Source organism: Phaethon aethereus (assembly GCF_964289735.1).
Source record: "Phaethon aethereus genome assembly, chromosome: 8".
NCBI lineage: Eukaryota > Metazoa > Chordata > Aves > Phaethontiformes > Phaethontidae > Phaethon > Phaethon aethereus.
In genome coordinates, this window is record NC_138584.1 from 20,501,993 (window position 1) to 20,518,060 (window position 16,068).

Consider the following 16,068-nt stretch of genomic DNA (forward strand, 5'->3'; position numbering starts at 1 on the left):
GTTTGAAAACATTAAGACCTATGTCCTGTGAGGGAGAACACATACATCCTTATCTGCTAGTACAATTGTCCACAAGAAATGACTGAACCGATAGCTAAGAGAAGATAGGAGAACATGCCTGGACAACCTTATAACATATATATTAAATAGATTATAACCCCACTTTTGCAATCTTCTGTATTTATCTGTAACTGGTTACTGATGGAGAATGATCAAGCCCAGTGTCTCTTTTTGGGGAGCCTTTGGTTTGAGACAGCATCAAAATCCTCACAATTTTTGTAACACTGGAGACACCAGTTCATATCAGATGTGTTCCTACAGCTGTGACACAGTGGTCAGAAATGTCACTCAAATCTAATAAGGAGCAGGTCTTAACTATCTAGAAAAGAGGAGTATTTTGAAGGCTCTGATCAGAGTCTGTTAATAAAGACATGTATTATAGAAGTAATTCCCGCTGCTAGGGGCAAACAACTTAGCGCTGCTGCTGCTGTGCCAAAATCAGGATGGACAGTAGGAACTGTAATGCGGTTCTCAACACCAGAACAGCGTTTGGCAGCTTTTGACCTCATCAGTCCCAATTCAAAGTAAAACATTTTTACGATTGTATCTTGAGATTAATACAAAAAGCATATGTGATACAAATAACAAAAATAAGCTTTTATAATTTACTTCTGTCTGTGTTTCAAGAACTGACAGAAAATACTTGACCTTCAAGTGGAGGCATGTACGTGGTGTAGGTTAAGCATGATTTCCATTGCTGCAAAATGTAGTAGAAGTGTCAGAATCTCATGACCCTGCTGATTACTTTTTATGATTCTTATAGGTAATGACTAACCAGTTGAGAGACACTTTGTTATATCATTGCAATCATTTTGTTCCTCTTATCTAAGTTTCCCCTGTACTGCTAAGTTCCTTGCTTGAGAAAACAAATCGCTTCTCTCCCTGGCCTTTGCACCACACAGAGGACGGAGGCTCTGTGTGTGACTTGACCCTCAGTTCCATGCCTTTACAGGCAGACTTTCTTCTTCTGTGTATGAAAAAGCTTCTTGCACATTTTGGTAGCTGACATAACATGAACTTCTCCAGCCTGCTTTAAAAAATGTAACTTCGATTTACTTTCTGTGAAAACAAACAGATTAAGAGCTAAGAGACATGCCTCATGCCAATCCCAACATGTAAATCAACTTTGGCTGCAACCTGTGCAACTGGGAGTGCACAATCCAGTTCAGAATAGTATTTACAGCATAGCTGGAAGCTAATCCTTGCCTAAGTAGCTACCCTGGAGTATCCTGTATTGTACTAGCAACATCGTTTTTGGATCAAAAACTCATAGACATGGCTTAGCCCATAAATGAATGCCTTATGAAATGAGAGGTTTTATCCTCTGGTTCTCTGTACGACTGAAGTGCTGGTTTGACATATGAAAAACAAAAGCTCGTATTTACATACTGAGGTTCCTTCGGTGACACGCAAGCAGACACGGCCCTGCTCCAGAGCCTAGCCAAGCTCCAGCCTACTAAGCAGGTTTTATGTAGACACTCATCTTTGTCTGTATATACGTTCTGGCTGGACTAGGGAATAACTGTACATAGAAGTTTCTTAATAGACACTTTAATTTTAATTTAGGTACAGAACCCCAAAAGCAGCCCACAGAAATAATAATGCTGTATCATAGTAGCTGAAAAAGTTCTTCCAAGAAAAAAAAAAAAAATTGTACTTTGAAAACGAAGTAACTACGACAACAGAATATATGATACCTGTTTCTCCATCACTATGAAATACTGCACAGTTTTCAGTTGCAGCAGTCAAAAGACCGTGGTTCGCCACTTGTTCAAACATGTCGTCGGCATCTCTGTTACACATTGTTTCATTATCAAAAGCCTATCTTGCCCGCTTACAAATACTGTGACCAAACCTTTCTATAGATTTGCTTTTGGCTCCCTTACTGCTCTTCATCTAGAAATTGATTGTTTTGGAGGAACTCACGAGTTAAAGACTTTTTGGCACCCTGCCGTTTTATTACACAAGACACTAAGCAGTGAGGGAAGGAAACTTGGGAGAATCGTCAATTTTAGAAGGAATGGCTGAATTACTTTTCTTGGTGAGAAATACGTGGGGGGAGAAGGAAACACACTTAGTGCTTTTACATTCATTTGTACCAGCTCTGTATAAGCCAAGTTTTTCAGCCCTAAGCAACCTGGTCTGAGCTCAGAGCTGAGCCTGTTTTGAGCAGGAGGTTGGACCGCAGATCTCCTGCAGTCCCATCCAACCTGAATGGTTTCATGACTGTGTGAGGACTGAACTGTTACTGATCTAAGCAAATGAATCTGTAGATGTTTTCCAAGCTTGACAGATGATCTGAGCAGGACACCCTTCTCTAAGAAGAATGTTCACCACAAACACGCAGTACTCTGGGGTCACCTAAAGGCCCACGTGAATGACAAGACAGGCCTTTGAAAGCAACCTGACAAGGGAAAAAATGGGCCTCTGACAATGACAACTTTCTTAGCACTTCATATAACATAAAGGGCAGTGACTGGCTGGGTGTCATCCTGACAACTGGGCTGCATCCACCCCAGATGAACCAAAATCTGCACCTGAACAGTACTGCTCTCCTTCAATGATAATAAAAAATATAAATACATCGTGTAAACACACACACAGAGCCACAGAGTACACATCCCAAACAGTCGTGAAGTTATACCCTTGACACTGAGTGACAAAACACACAGTTACAGTAGGTGGAGCTATAATGTGAGATCTCTTAAAACATTAGCTGATAAGAACATACAAAAAATTTGGATTGATAGTATTTCATGAATGTTTATACTAGGTTTTTGATGTAATTTCTAAAATATATTTTATATTTTTATATTTATATTTTTAGATTTATATTTTATATTAACCTCCACTATAAGAGGCAGGATACTGGATTACATAGAAGAGTAGCTTAATCTATACTCTGATTTTAGAAATGTATGTAAAAGTGAAAAAAAATAATTAGAGCACCTTTTAAAATACCATTTCCTACTTATCTCTTAATAAGATAAGTGTAATTGGATAGAATGGAGTGAAAGACAGACAAGTAGATATATATTAAAAAATAAAAAGTAACTACTTTAAAATACAAAATCTGAAGAATTTTAATGGTAATAATCAAACGCAGTACCCTGGAAGATCAAGCTTCTTTCATAGCCATCACACAGAGGCCCATTTCTGGTTTGGAAATCAGAAGGTACTGGACATGAAAAATGGTATAAGTAGGACTTTTCTCTTTCTAGCACCTGAAGCCTATGCAATTTTGAAAGAGGGAGTGTTTGCAAGTCAAATTAACTTTTAAAAAAAGTGTATGTAATAACCTGCACAGAAGATTAACGGATTGGAATTGGTTGCATGTACAATGAATTAGTAGCCAAATAAAAGCTAGATTTTGCAATAATTAAGATAAATTTCTCCCTTGGCGCAATAGATAAATACCATTTCTCAGGTGTCTACTATAGAAAGATATACGTGTATTATTTATATACATAAGCTTACAAATATACTCCATTTTCATATGCAGAGCTAGATTATGTGTGCATCTGTATGTATACATCCACTGACTTCAGTGAAGTAATAACTCAACCTTGAGTGAGAAAATAAACTCTCTTCCCTATGTTAATGAAACAGGACATCCTAGGAATTTTTGCTGTAACAACCTTCGGTAGCCTAATAAATTGTCTCCATCTGACAGAAGCAAACTCCAGTGGTTTTGCCTGAATTAAAGTCAACGAACATCACTCATTCCTTGGATATGAATGAATGTGGATCTACATAGAAGTCGAAATACTCAGGCTTTTCTGACCACAGATTACAGGAGCGCCCTGTTTGTTTTATAGCCATCAACCTGCTCAATTGAATCACGTCCGCCTGAGCTTAGCAGCTTAAAATTCATTCCACACAGCCTGCAGTGCTGACATGGATATGATAAGACAGAAGAACAGAAACACCACTCTGAAGTAACCTAGCTGAACTGCACATGTTCTGACCCTTTTTGAACTCCCCAGAGCTTTTGTTACCTGGCAAATGCAGCTCTAAAGCTGCTCTTGTATCTCCAGATCTTTGCTCTTAGCCATGCAGAAGCCTATTTCTCTCTGGGACTGGCAGCAAGAGAGGTGCTCTCTGAAGAAGTCTTCTAAATGAGTGTGCACGCTGAACTCTTACTGAACTGAATTAATTATTAAAGATGCAGATGGAGCTGTCCAAATGATAAGAACAGCTCCTGACGTATCATGATCCAAGCTTTCATTAAATCATTTCAGGCATACTAATGGTTTCCACTGCTCATTACTTACATGCTCTTTTCTCATAGATATAATAACCCTGGTGCTCAAAGGCATGAGAGGCTATGGAAATAGTGAAGTTGAAAGTTCCTCAGAATACATACTAAGGAACTTCATACTTCCCCCCTACACTTCCCATCCTCATTTTGTGCAAACCTGTATACAGATAAAAGTGCAAATGCTCATAAACTCAGAGAAAAAATTGTCAAAGTAGTAAGCAACATTGTCAAAAAAGAGTTTATGTGCACTGACAGTGCTGTTAAACTGAGAATCATAGAAGTGATTTGATTAACATGTTAAAAAGCTTACCGAGGTGAAATTCTCACATGCAACTGACTAAGCTGCATTACAAACATGGCTCTTCTTTGGTTACACCGCACATGACATATTATTTTTCAGCCACTACACTTTTCACACTTCTTCCTCCAGTCTCTGTTGCTTTCTCAGTTGGGACGATTAGAGGGCAAAGCAATTGCTAGAGAAGAATTACTCCCAGGAACTGTGCTGTGATTGCTACCTGCTGTTTCATATTTTTGAAGTTGGGAATACTACTCCCAAAGGCCTTTTGCGTCTCAGCCTAAATGATTTGCTGGAGGATAATAATGTCATGGCCAGTAAATAATAGTGAACTATGTCTGTACATGGTCAATATGATTAAATGTCCTTCACCTCTATTCTCACTCTGACCTGGTTATGAGGAAGTGAAAGAGCCGTCAGCAATGCCCAAAGCTTCCCTTGCGAAATGTTATTTTAAAGCAAGGGAGAGAAATAGAGGTGACTTAGCAAAATACTCCCAGTAACAATAAAATAAAAAGCTAGACACAAAAAGCAAAATTATCACTGCACAATCAGACTTGAGGTAAGTGAACTATTGCGGCATGAAACTTAGAACATTTCTAGTAATGATTACAACAACTGCAAAAACAACTTTGTGTTGAAAAATATTGTCTATCATATTGAAAATACTAAATGTATCTTTCAATTGTAATCGTAGGTTTAATTAAAAAAAAACCCCTATCATCCTGAGACTTGGTTTAATTTAAATGTATTTAGAATAAACTCTGTACAATTATTATGGTTTATACTTAAATCTTACAAACACTGTGATTTTTATAATTCAACTTAAACACACAGGAGTTTTGGCATCTACGTCTGTTTCTTTGAAAATATGCCGATGAACTCAAACAACTTCCCCACTGCACAGCTACCTTTTCCTAAGTGACTGCTCAACGACGGAAATATTTTTGATATAAACAGAGAGTAAACCCAACTTAAATATACATAAGCTTATTTCAATATTGAAAATACCAGTAAGGAATAATGTCCCTACAAAAGACTGGTCAGGTGCATTTTTTTATAGGATGTTCCATGTTCAAAGCATCAGTTCATTTTTAAATGGATTAGTAATGTAAACTATAAGCTACAAAAAGTGTTGAAATAGTACATCTGGCGTATAGATCTATAAAAGTCAGAAATTTCAGAATTATGTCTGATGCATGTGCTTCAGGATATAAAAATAATATTGACAAAATACAATTCCTGAATTTGGAAATTCAAGGGAACTGAACTTCTGTTAGCAATTCACAACTCTACTACTGTATAAAGGCAAGAGAACAGGTAACTAGACTTTCAAAAACATGAAAACAAATTAATTTATCCTTCCAAACTATAAGCAGTTATGAGAAAAGCTCTCTATGTACACAGGCTATGTCCCCAGCACCAGCCTTCTAGAATATTTCCCAAGCACAGCTGGGCTTTAAAGATATTGAGCCAGCAGAGAAAAACAAGGTGAGCCAAAATGCACATCTTGCATTCACTTTCCTTCCAAATTCCTATGTTGTGCAGTGTTGGTATTATTAGTCTGAAATAACAGGGAGATGGTTTTGCCCTGGGTTGACAGATGACTATGTGCTTTTTACCTGAAAGCGCTCAGAGAATGGATAATTGATGTACGAACACAACATTCAATCTTAAATGGACAACGGGACACACAGCTGTGGATGTACGGATGGGTGTGCACGCATACGACGACTTTACTCAACTGATTGCAAGAACATGTATATGCTTTCTACTGGTTGCGTAATATTCTATTATTTATACTAAAACAGATGAACTTGTATGTCTGACACACATTACATGTAGCATAAATACACACAGAAGTAGTGATAGAAAAATATGCATATGCAAATACACATACAAATACTGTGTAAATGTAATGAAATAAAAGATTTATTTAATTATCCGATGTGTTAGAACACCCTTTTGAGATAATTATGTTGCATAAATAGCAGTTAAATTCTGGGAGGTGTATAGTAGTAACTCAATCGAAAGCAATAATACTGGTTCCTTTGAAAAACCCTGTGTTTAGTACTTCATTGATTTTTCATAGGACTACACACATCAATATGACCTTCAGAGTTCAGGCCATTAGGAAAAAATGGCTATGCTGAAGTGCCACCACAGCTTTGACAATTAATCATTTGGTCAGCACTCTTTAAAGATTTCTAAACATTTATATAACCATTGGTCACATTACGAATTGTTTATAAGCATTTTCATGAAATGCCTTGCGAATAAGGATTGTACTAACTGATGTTATCCAATCTTTTTAACTTTGCTGTGAAGCAACCTAAAAGGAAAGGAAAACACAGTTCTTACCAGAATAATAAAGGTAACAGGTCCAATGAAACTCCAGATAAAATAGTTATCTACATGGAGCCAGCAACTATCACGGAAAAAAGAGAATGAAAATTGAACAATTGCATTAGCACCTCAGTCCAATAAATAGAACGTGCAAAAATACTTCTTAAGCTAACCTTTTGTCAGTAAACAATGATAAACATTGCACAGTGCCACTTAAGTCAATGGACAACTTTCCTAACCTGAAACTCTTCTGGTAAGTCCTGTTTAATAACACTATCGAACTTGAAAATACATCATCAGGAATAACTAACGTATAAGAAGGAACAAAACCAGTCAAAAGGTTTGGTCACAGGTGCTATCGTGGACTACTGAATCTAACATCAGTAAGTATTTTTCACAGGTTTTCCATGTAGTCTTCAAAATCCACTTTTAACTATATCATTTGCAAAGCTCTTACTCCTGAGGAATACAAGACAGAAAACGTTCAGATGCCATGTTTTGCTGAAAAACAATATGGTATAAATAAAATGCCCCAACTGGGAGTTGAACACTAGAGAAGGAATACATATGATACCAGACTAAATGATGTGTAAACCTATTAGGGCCAACTTCACTTAGTGATTCGTTTTTTCATACAGCCCAGTTCCCTGTTGAATTGCTCTTATTTGTCTTTCATCAGCAGCAAAATCAAGCAGCTTTCTTGCAGTCAACAGTATCTTCCCATTCTGTAACTAATTTCATCAAAGGACAAAGTAAACACTATTGGAAGGCAAATTCATTCCTCCAGCAACTCAAATCCTCAGAAATGTTTTCTGTCTACCTTTTGTCACTTTCTATATATATCTGTATTTTTGTAAATAAAAGGCAGTAGCTAATTTTAATCCTGCTCTACCCGCCTGATAAAATATTATCAAAGTGAAACATATGGGTTGGAATATTGTACTGTCATAATTGAGGACGCGAGTTAGCTAGAGGGTCAGTTGGAACAAAGAGATCTAATGAAGCATTAGCTTAAAACTGGGTGGTTAGGCTTGTCAGATACTTTAAGTTGAGAATTTTTACTTAATATACATTTGAGGCCAAAAAAGTTATTTACTTTTTCAATTTGTTTCAGGTCAATCTTCTGTGTTAAAAGAAAAACCATAATTTAGAATCGGTCTCTCTAGAGTACAAATCCTCTGAACCTAGAGAATTACAGAAGACTTGATTGTAATTTGTGCACAGCATTGCCATTCTCTTACCAATAAAGCTTTCAGATGGTATTTTACTCTGTCAGGGACCCTCTGACAGCTAACAGGCTTTAAAAAATTATTCACTTGAAAAACACTCAGGTCACTTGCAATTACTTACGCTTTCTCTGTTCCGTAGCTCTTATAGTCAATAGCTGCTGAGACACCAACTACTGTAGCAGGGAAGAGGTAGCCAGCAACATAATAGTACTTCTTCCTAGAATATTCACTTTCAAATACTTCTACTAACATTAGATAAAGCTGTACTCCTTCTAGACACATCCAGGCAAAGGCTGCCAGGAAGAAAAAGTGTAAGAGACCTGCAAATATTGGACATGCAATCTGCAAAGAAAAAGAAAGATGGAAATATAAACCACAAAATCTTCACATCATTACATCTCTAAATAAATAGTGTGTAACAGAAAGCATATACTTCTATCAGAGATCCTTCACCATGCAGGAGCATTTTCCCAACCTGAAAACATACACTGAACATTTTGAAATACTAATGTGTTCACGGTAGCTGCAGAAAGTAAATTCAGCTAAACAGTACAAATGAAGATAAGGAAATCGTGCCCTCACCCCCAATCTTCAATTATAGAGTGGACTTTTCAATTTTATAAGCAATCCTTTAATTTGAGACTGATATGGTTTTAGGGTTTACAGATTAGATAATCTGAGACATGAACAGTTAGTTCTGGATGCATAATGTAATATTGATTATTTAAAATTATGAAGCAGCCATCAAGCCATTTTTATCTGATGCAATTTGGAAGTTTCCACTGTCATAACAGACATGAATAGGAATTCTCTCCCCTTTGGCTGAATTCTGGATAAAACTCTACCAAATTATTAGATTTCAACCCTATGAATCGCTTCTGAATGACAGAATTAATTTCTGACAAAAAACCTGCATGAATGCGCAGTGTAAAAAATTAGTAAGTATATAAATAAGGCTCTGTACTAATATATGCATGAAAAAGTAGTCAATAGCTGTTGAGACATGAATACATAGAGAGAACATATGTATGTTCCTACTACGTCAACATTTAATTTCATCTCCTCTTTCAAAAGTTTAAGCCACCTGCTTCGTTAATAGCTCGTGTCTCAACTGAAAATGAAAAAAATTGCTGTAAGTGGGAAATTAGGGCCGCAGTGATATTTCTGATGGATGTAAATACTATTTATGAACATGTCTCCCTTATTTTCACATTGGGCTTTTATTTCAGACTTCCTATGTTAGAATGCTGAAAGCTTGGCAGTGTTGTCGTGTTTTAATTCAAATCCATTTCAAACAGTCATTTTGGAGAACAATATGACTACACACAAAGAAAACTTACCTTGTACTCTGTCTTATCGATGCCTATTAGGAAAATGAACTCGGCAATGAATAGGTTGATACAAAGGTTCTTGTGAATAGTGTTACGATCACTTTGCAGGCCACGGAAAAAACAGAATGTGAAGATGCAGATGGCCAGGCAAACAAGAGAGATGACAATTCCCACCCAGGTGATGACAGTGAGGAGCAATTCGTGCACTCCATCTTTGTACTAGAAATAACCAAGAATGGAGAAAATTAATATGACTCTTTATGAGTATAAATAAAAACCTATTTTCACAGGTAGCATCCAGCAAAGTTACTTGTTCCTTAGATGAGATGGGCAAAATGTACTCGGTAATTTCTCAGTCTCAGGTCAGCTTCCCAGAAGAGCAAGATTAGGGTAAGTACGAGATGAGAGGTCTGAGAGAAAAATATGACTATTTTAGCCAGATCAGATAACATTTTTACTTTTCTTATGATTCGCTGTAAACTCGTCAGACAAGAATAAGTAGAGAAACGTAACATTTTGAAAGTGCCACTAGGTTCTGACACAAAAAGGGGAGCTTTCCCTAGGACCTCCTATAAGAGTACATGTTCTTTCCTACAGACCTGCAACTCCACAGCGCAGAAGTAAGCAACAATTTACACACCAAATGCAGAATATGTTACATGTGTAATTCCATCTCTCATCTCACATTTAGCAAAAGAAGGTTCCTTGCTTCAGTTGCGACAGAATCGCTTTTGTCGTTTTGGTTATCTTTTCAGCAACCTTTCCAAGTACAATGGGTTTATGAAAAGTCTCATAACCTTGCAAATGTTGCATCCGGCCCCCCTGACATCCAGTAAGTCCTTTAACCAGACAACAAAATTTCAAAGTATGAACAGACATTTAAACAACTAGTACAGAAGCTCCTTGACCTTCTTCCTGCACTAAGGAGAGCTGGCACTTGTGTTTCAAGGGAACAGCCTGCACAGCTGCCCCTACAGACACTCTCCAGCTGTACTGAGGGGAAGTCTGTACAATGGTTGTAAGCTTGGTCAGTAACTTTACAATATGACTTGAAGAAAACTCTTGTCCTTCCTTGGTTTTCTTTCCTGTTATTTTGCTTGTAACTTTATGGGTGAGGAAGAAAACTGCTAGAGAAAGATTGTTTGGAAAGAGTGGGTAGAAGCTACAAATACTTAAGAAACTTCAGCAATTTTGGATCTTGCTAAAAATTTAAAGCTAAATCTTTTAAAAGTTTGTTCCCTGCTGACGGCTAGAAACATCATTACCTACCACAATTTCCCGATGAGCCATAAGAATTGCAAAGTTGGTTAGGTGACTGCAAGCACACGTTGTATGAGTTTTATTTGTGTCCACCAGTTTGCAGCCTTGAGTTGACCAGTATCCCATCATCGTCCTCTCTGAGTAGTTCCAGAAGGAACAATTTGCATTGAAATAATTGTCAGGCTGGGAGATAAAATGACAACATAAAATGAGGATTTTACACACTAAGATGGCAATAACAATTGTTTAATATGTGTAAAGGGTAATTTAGATTAAACTTTGCATGTTTCGGACAATAAAGTTTTTCATCAGCAAAATTGTGGACTATGTTATACAAGGAAGACATCCAGTTTAAAAGGGACTTTATAGTCCGAAACACTCTGAAGTGTAGTCTCAATTACTGTAGACCCAAATTTAAACAATTACAATTTCCATCTTACGATTTTATGCACTGATGGCACATTACAGCCATTTTTGCTTTCTGCAAAATTAGGACTGCAAATTTATTCTGAAGATACTATTCCTGTAATTGAGAATTTGAAAATATGATCTTTTTCCTTTGATTCTCACCTTTGGTCAGGCCAAAGTCATGTGAACAGACATCAGGAAAAAGTTCATTCCTCAATGCCTATCTATTTTGGTGAAAAACAATCAAAATAGATTTATAAAAAGAGGCAAAATGAGAGGAAAATCCAACGAAATTTTTTCTATCACAGTGGTGATTATTTACTTTCCCCATGTGAGACATGAAAAAAGAAAGGACCAAACTAACAAGCAAAGAAACACATCACAAATAAATCACCATAAAGAAAATATACACAAATTTAAAGTATAACAAACCAAGATATAATACTTTATTCTTCACTGAATAAATGCATTTAAACAATTTGTATAGGCTTCCAGAACTTGGTCCAAAATTAATGCAAAAAGTTATAGTGTCATTAAAACTTGCTACATCAGACTATCAAGAATCTTAACAGTTATTTTCTACCCTGCTACGAAGGTAAGAGTTAATTTTCAGTTAGAAACAAATTAGTAATTTACATTTTCATGTTGATTACTGAATTAGCTTTCATTAAGAATACACTTAAGTTCTAATATTCACTGAACCAGGCTCATTTAATTTTATGTTCATAGACTTAACTAAGCTTGTGTCTCTGACCTAGTCCAACATTTAAAATTCAAATGGAAAAAAGGTTATGTTTCTGCATTGCTTTTCTCTCTTGCTGATTTTATGACCTTCCCATTAATTCATTAGCATAACTCACATCAATGTGTTCCAGCGTAAAATGCACAGGATCAGTCAGGTACACCCGGCTAGACTCCTTGTTGATAGAGGCTGCAATGACGTGGGAGTTGACTGCAATCGTGCTATTCCGCCCAGCAAAGTCACTGCCCAGCTTTATGGTTGCATTTTCAGTGCTGAGAAAACGCCCCAAACTTTTGTAAATGATGAAAACCAGTTTTGCTAATCCTAAAATAGAAAAAAAGTCTCATCATCATGCCACAGAGGTCTACACAAAGACAGCAACCTGTACTCTAATGAACTGACAATAAAGCATCAGTAAACAGAGAAGCAGTTTCAGGCTATGGGTTTGAAGAAAAACGCCCAGGTACCCACAATCTTCACGAAAAAAACACAGAGCAGTTTTGTTTTGATATTTTAACTAGGGTAGGTAATGTAGGTTTTATAAAAGTTAATGGAGTTTCAGTGCTCTGTGCCGAAGACTCACCGTTCCTGCTGTTCTGTTTCACGGTGCTTGCAGAGAGCTGAATCGAGTTGCCTCCTTTACTGCCCTGAGGAAATTTCAAGTCCTGCACCTGGCCCTCAGTAATGAGCACTGCAACATCCAAAACTAAGTAGACGAGAGGGGGGGGGAGGGAAAAAGTGGTAAAAATGGAGAATGCAGAGAAAGTCTCTTGGCCAGATTGCAATATGCCAGATGCAATATTTCCCCCTACTCTTTATTCAGTTTTCTCACACTGCTCTCCTCATTTGCCACCATAAGACAGAAGTGTACTGCATGTTTCAAGCACACAGTTGGTTTCTTTAACTGAACCTAGTGCACACTACTAAAATGACAGTATTTTAACAGTGATAACATGACATCAAACCGTTTTAATTTCTGCCCCCAAAATATCCACTTAAAAATACTACACACATGTTGCAGAGAAATGTTAATTTTGAAGATCCTAATGTCTATGCAGTAGCCTCTGCTAACAAATTTAGAATTTTAAGTAATGATTTACATATAAAGAGGTTTTAAAACAGTCAACAAATGAAAACCTAAGTATACTTACGCTATTTAGCTAAATCAGTATTTGTAACTAAAAAAAAAAATACTATTTTTTTTCCTAAATCTAATTCTGTATAAAGGTTTATAGGAAACCATTTTATTGGTTCTGCTAAAAAAATATTTAAATTGAAAACTTAGATGCCACTCAACCTTACTTAAGTTTTAATTCTATAACACAATGTATATTGGGAAGGTTTCATGGGATTACCATCAAAGGCTGGATTCCCTTGGTTATGTAAAATAACATATATCAGACTGGTCAATTTGTTGATAAATATCTGCATTATATTAAACTGGTGTAACTATAGGTCTAACTACAGATTGACAAAAAGTATGAAATTATGGAATGATATCTTTTTCTCTAAGCCACATGTATGTATGTGCGCTGGGAATTCAGTCTTGCGTGACGTCAGTACTGTGTTACTATGACTTGAAGACAGCTTATCACAAGAAGTGATGTGCAGACAGTCTACTGAGCTCCATGGAACTGTGTACATCCTGAGAGAGATCTTCTGTGATTCTACCCACATTCCTTCAGAAAGAACTGGTGCAGTTACTTGGGTAACAGACTGTAACACCTTTCACAGAATCACAGAACGGTAGGGGTTGGAAGGGACCTCTGAAGATCATCTGGTCCAACCCCCCTGCCAAGGCAGGATCATCCAGGGCAGGTTGCACAGGAACGCGTCCAGTGGGGTTTTGAAGGTCTCCAGAGAAGGAGACTCCACAACCTCTCTGGGAAGCCTGTTCCACTGCTCCATCACCCTCACAGTAAAGAAGTTTCCCCATCCCTTTCCAGTATCTTTCTACTCAAGTTAAAAACTAGGCAGAATCATCTTCTAGAGTTACAAATATGCAGACACTGAAGCGTAAAAAGTCTAATTTCTGCAGTTTATTCCAAGTCTCCATCTCAGTACCCCTCAAATTAGCAGACTTTCAGCTTCCTTCTACCTGAGACTAGATTCATCTCTGTAATAAGATGAAAGAATTTTAATTTTATGCATAGCAATGGTTTTTGCTTTAACACATCCCGTGTACCGATATTTGCACATCTCTAGTACCAAACTCCTTCATTTCTCTTTCACCACTTAGATCCCAAATTATGCTCCAAATATCTTTGCTATTTTGCAGTCTCTGGAGCATAGCTATTCTGCATTATGGGAGATGTAGTTCAGTGAACACATTTTTACCTGAAGGCAGTCATGTTTAATATAAACATTTGGCCTATGTTCTGAGTGCCTAACATATTTAACTGGCAGAGTACATTGCAAAAAAGTAATTTAAATTCATTAGGAACATTATATATAACATGAAAGCATTTCTGAAGCTCTACAGAAAGCAGTTACCTCAAAAAATCCATATGCTGCCATTTAAGCACTCTTCATATCCATACGTTCTGCTAATGATTTTTCAGTGGTAAATCAACTTTGCAACACTAACTACTTTCCATTTTACACTATGTTGATGACACTGAAGAATGCTAATTTTGAAGAACTAAACAAGAAAGGCATGTCTCCCCTGCTTAGGAGCATTTACCTTTCCACCAAAAGCTGCGCAGCTCAGCTTTCAAAGAGTATGTGGCTATCTGGAATATTTTTTCCTGATTTTGCATAAAGCAATGCACAGCACTTTAAATTATGCTTCAAAAGAGATTTACTTACCAATATTTTCCGTGGGCATTGAGACTCTAGTTGGTTCTAAGAGATTATCAGCCAAGACAAAAGCCCCTTCTTCTAACGTATCGAGTAGCATGGTGGCTGCATGGGCTTGTTCTGAAGAATTCATGTCCTTCCAGGACTCCAGAGCTTCAGGCCTGAGCAGGTTGTCCACTGTATCCACAATTGCCTGCATTCATTAGAAAACTATCATTAGGTCTGATTGCCCTAGGCAGCTAGGGAAAATTTCCAACGTTATCTGGTGACAATTATAATACTTAACTGCCAGAATGATTTACTGTGATTTAATGGCACTAGAAAACTATTTTCAACATAAAACTCTATTTTCGATCCTCTCGCTGGATTCGCATTAATAGAAGTGCAGTTAGCCACTAGCATTGTGTGGTCTCTAAGTGGTAAACATGCAGATTTGACTTATCTCGTGTCAGATACAAAGACAGTCTTATTAGTGTGCTGAAAAATCTAAAAATAAATGCCAGAATTTTTGCCTGAAGCTTTCATCTTAAAGTTCATGTCAAAATTTATAACTTCTATTTAAAAATACTAAACGCCAAAATTGGCATTCTGCAGATTAGGCTAATAACAATAATACTCTTCTAGAAACTCAGCCCAACTCATGCAGCCGTAGCACTGCAAACTACTTGTCTATGACAAACTGCCTTCCTTATTGCGGGAGGCACGAAATGACGCTGACTCAGTGGATATAAATTAGCCCGGGCCACTCTCACTCCCCCTCCTGTTCCTGTACCTGTTCATAGATACTTAAAAGGATTACTAACTCCCATTCCTGCACAAAGGTCAGTTAAAAAAGGAAATCAATAGAGCAAACAAGATGTCCACTGACTGTCCCTGTTATCAGCGAAGACAAAACTGTAAAACTGAATGAAGCTGCCATTTTAAGAAGTCTTCCTTGTAACAACTCTGTCATCATGTTTTAAGGTTCATTAAGCTGCATATAAAGTAACAGTAAATAAGGAAGAAGAATTCAGCGACATGATTACATTATTTTTACAAAATAATCCAATCAATCACAGTAATCAGTTAATCAATTGAAGGCAGGCTCTTACATTAATGCATAATGTAGCTGTGCATCGAATATGCTGTGCATTGAGTACACCATGCATTGCTGAAACACCCCGTTTACTCTGTCCCATTTACCTAGTCATAATGTGTCATTAAGCATATATATAATTTGTTTGATCAATTTAAAAGCATTGGGAGTGAAAACAGAACACATTGTACAAACAGAAGGATGTCGGTCTGGAATACTATATTGTGCAAGTAAATGAATAGGAAAAGTTGGTCAAGGC

At 37.0% G+C, this 16,068-nt stretch overlaps 1 protein-coding gene across 9 annotated transcripts in view; it reads right to left on the bottom strand.

Moving 5' to 3' along the window:
• ADGRL2 (adhesion G protein-coupled receptor L2) overlaps positions 1-16,068 on the bottom strand; it is a gene marked incomplete at both ends in the record, with an annotated part of 125,513 nt that overhangs the window by 13,276 nt on the left and 96,169 nt on the right. For all 9 annotated transcript variants that reach the window (XM_082003165.1, XM_082003164.1, XM_082003163.1 and 6 more), the window contains 7 exons: positions 6,981-7,047; positions 8,316-8,536; positions 9,535-9,744; positions 10,795-10,968; positions 12,054-12,259; positions 12,519-12,641; positions 14,744-14,927. In XM_082003165.1, coding sequence (XP_081859291.1) covers positions 6,981-7,047; positions 8,316-8,536; positions 9,535-9,744; positions 10,795-10,968; positions 12,054-12,259; positions 12,519-12,641; positions 14,744-14,927 — 1,185 coding nt within the window. The remainder of the gene's footprint in view (positions 1-6,980; positions 7,048-8,315; positions 8,537-9,534; positions 9,745-10,794; positions 10,969-12,053; positions 12,260-12,518; positions 12,642-14,743; positions 14,928-16,068) is intronic.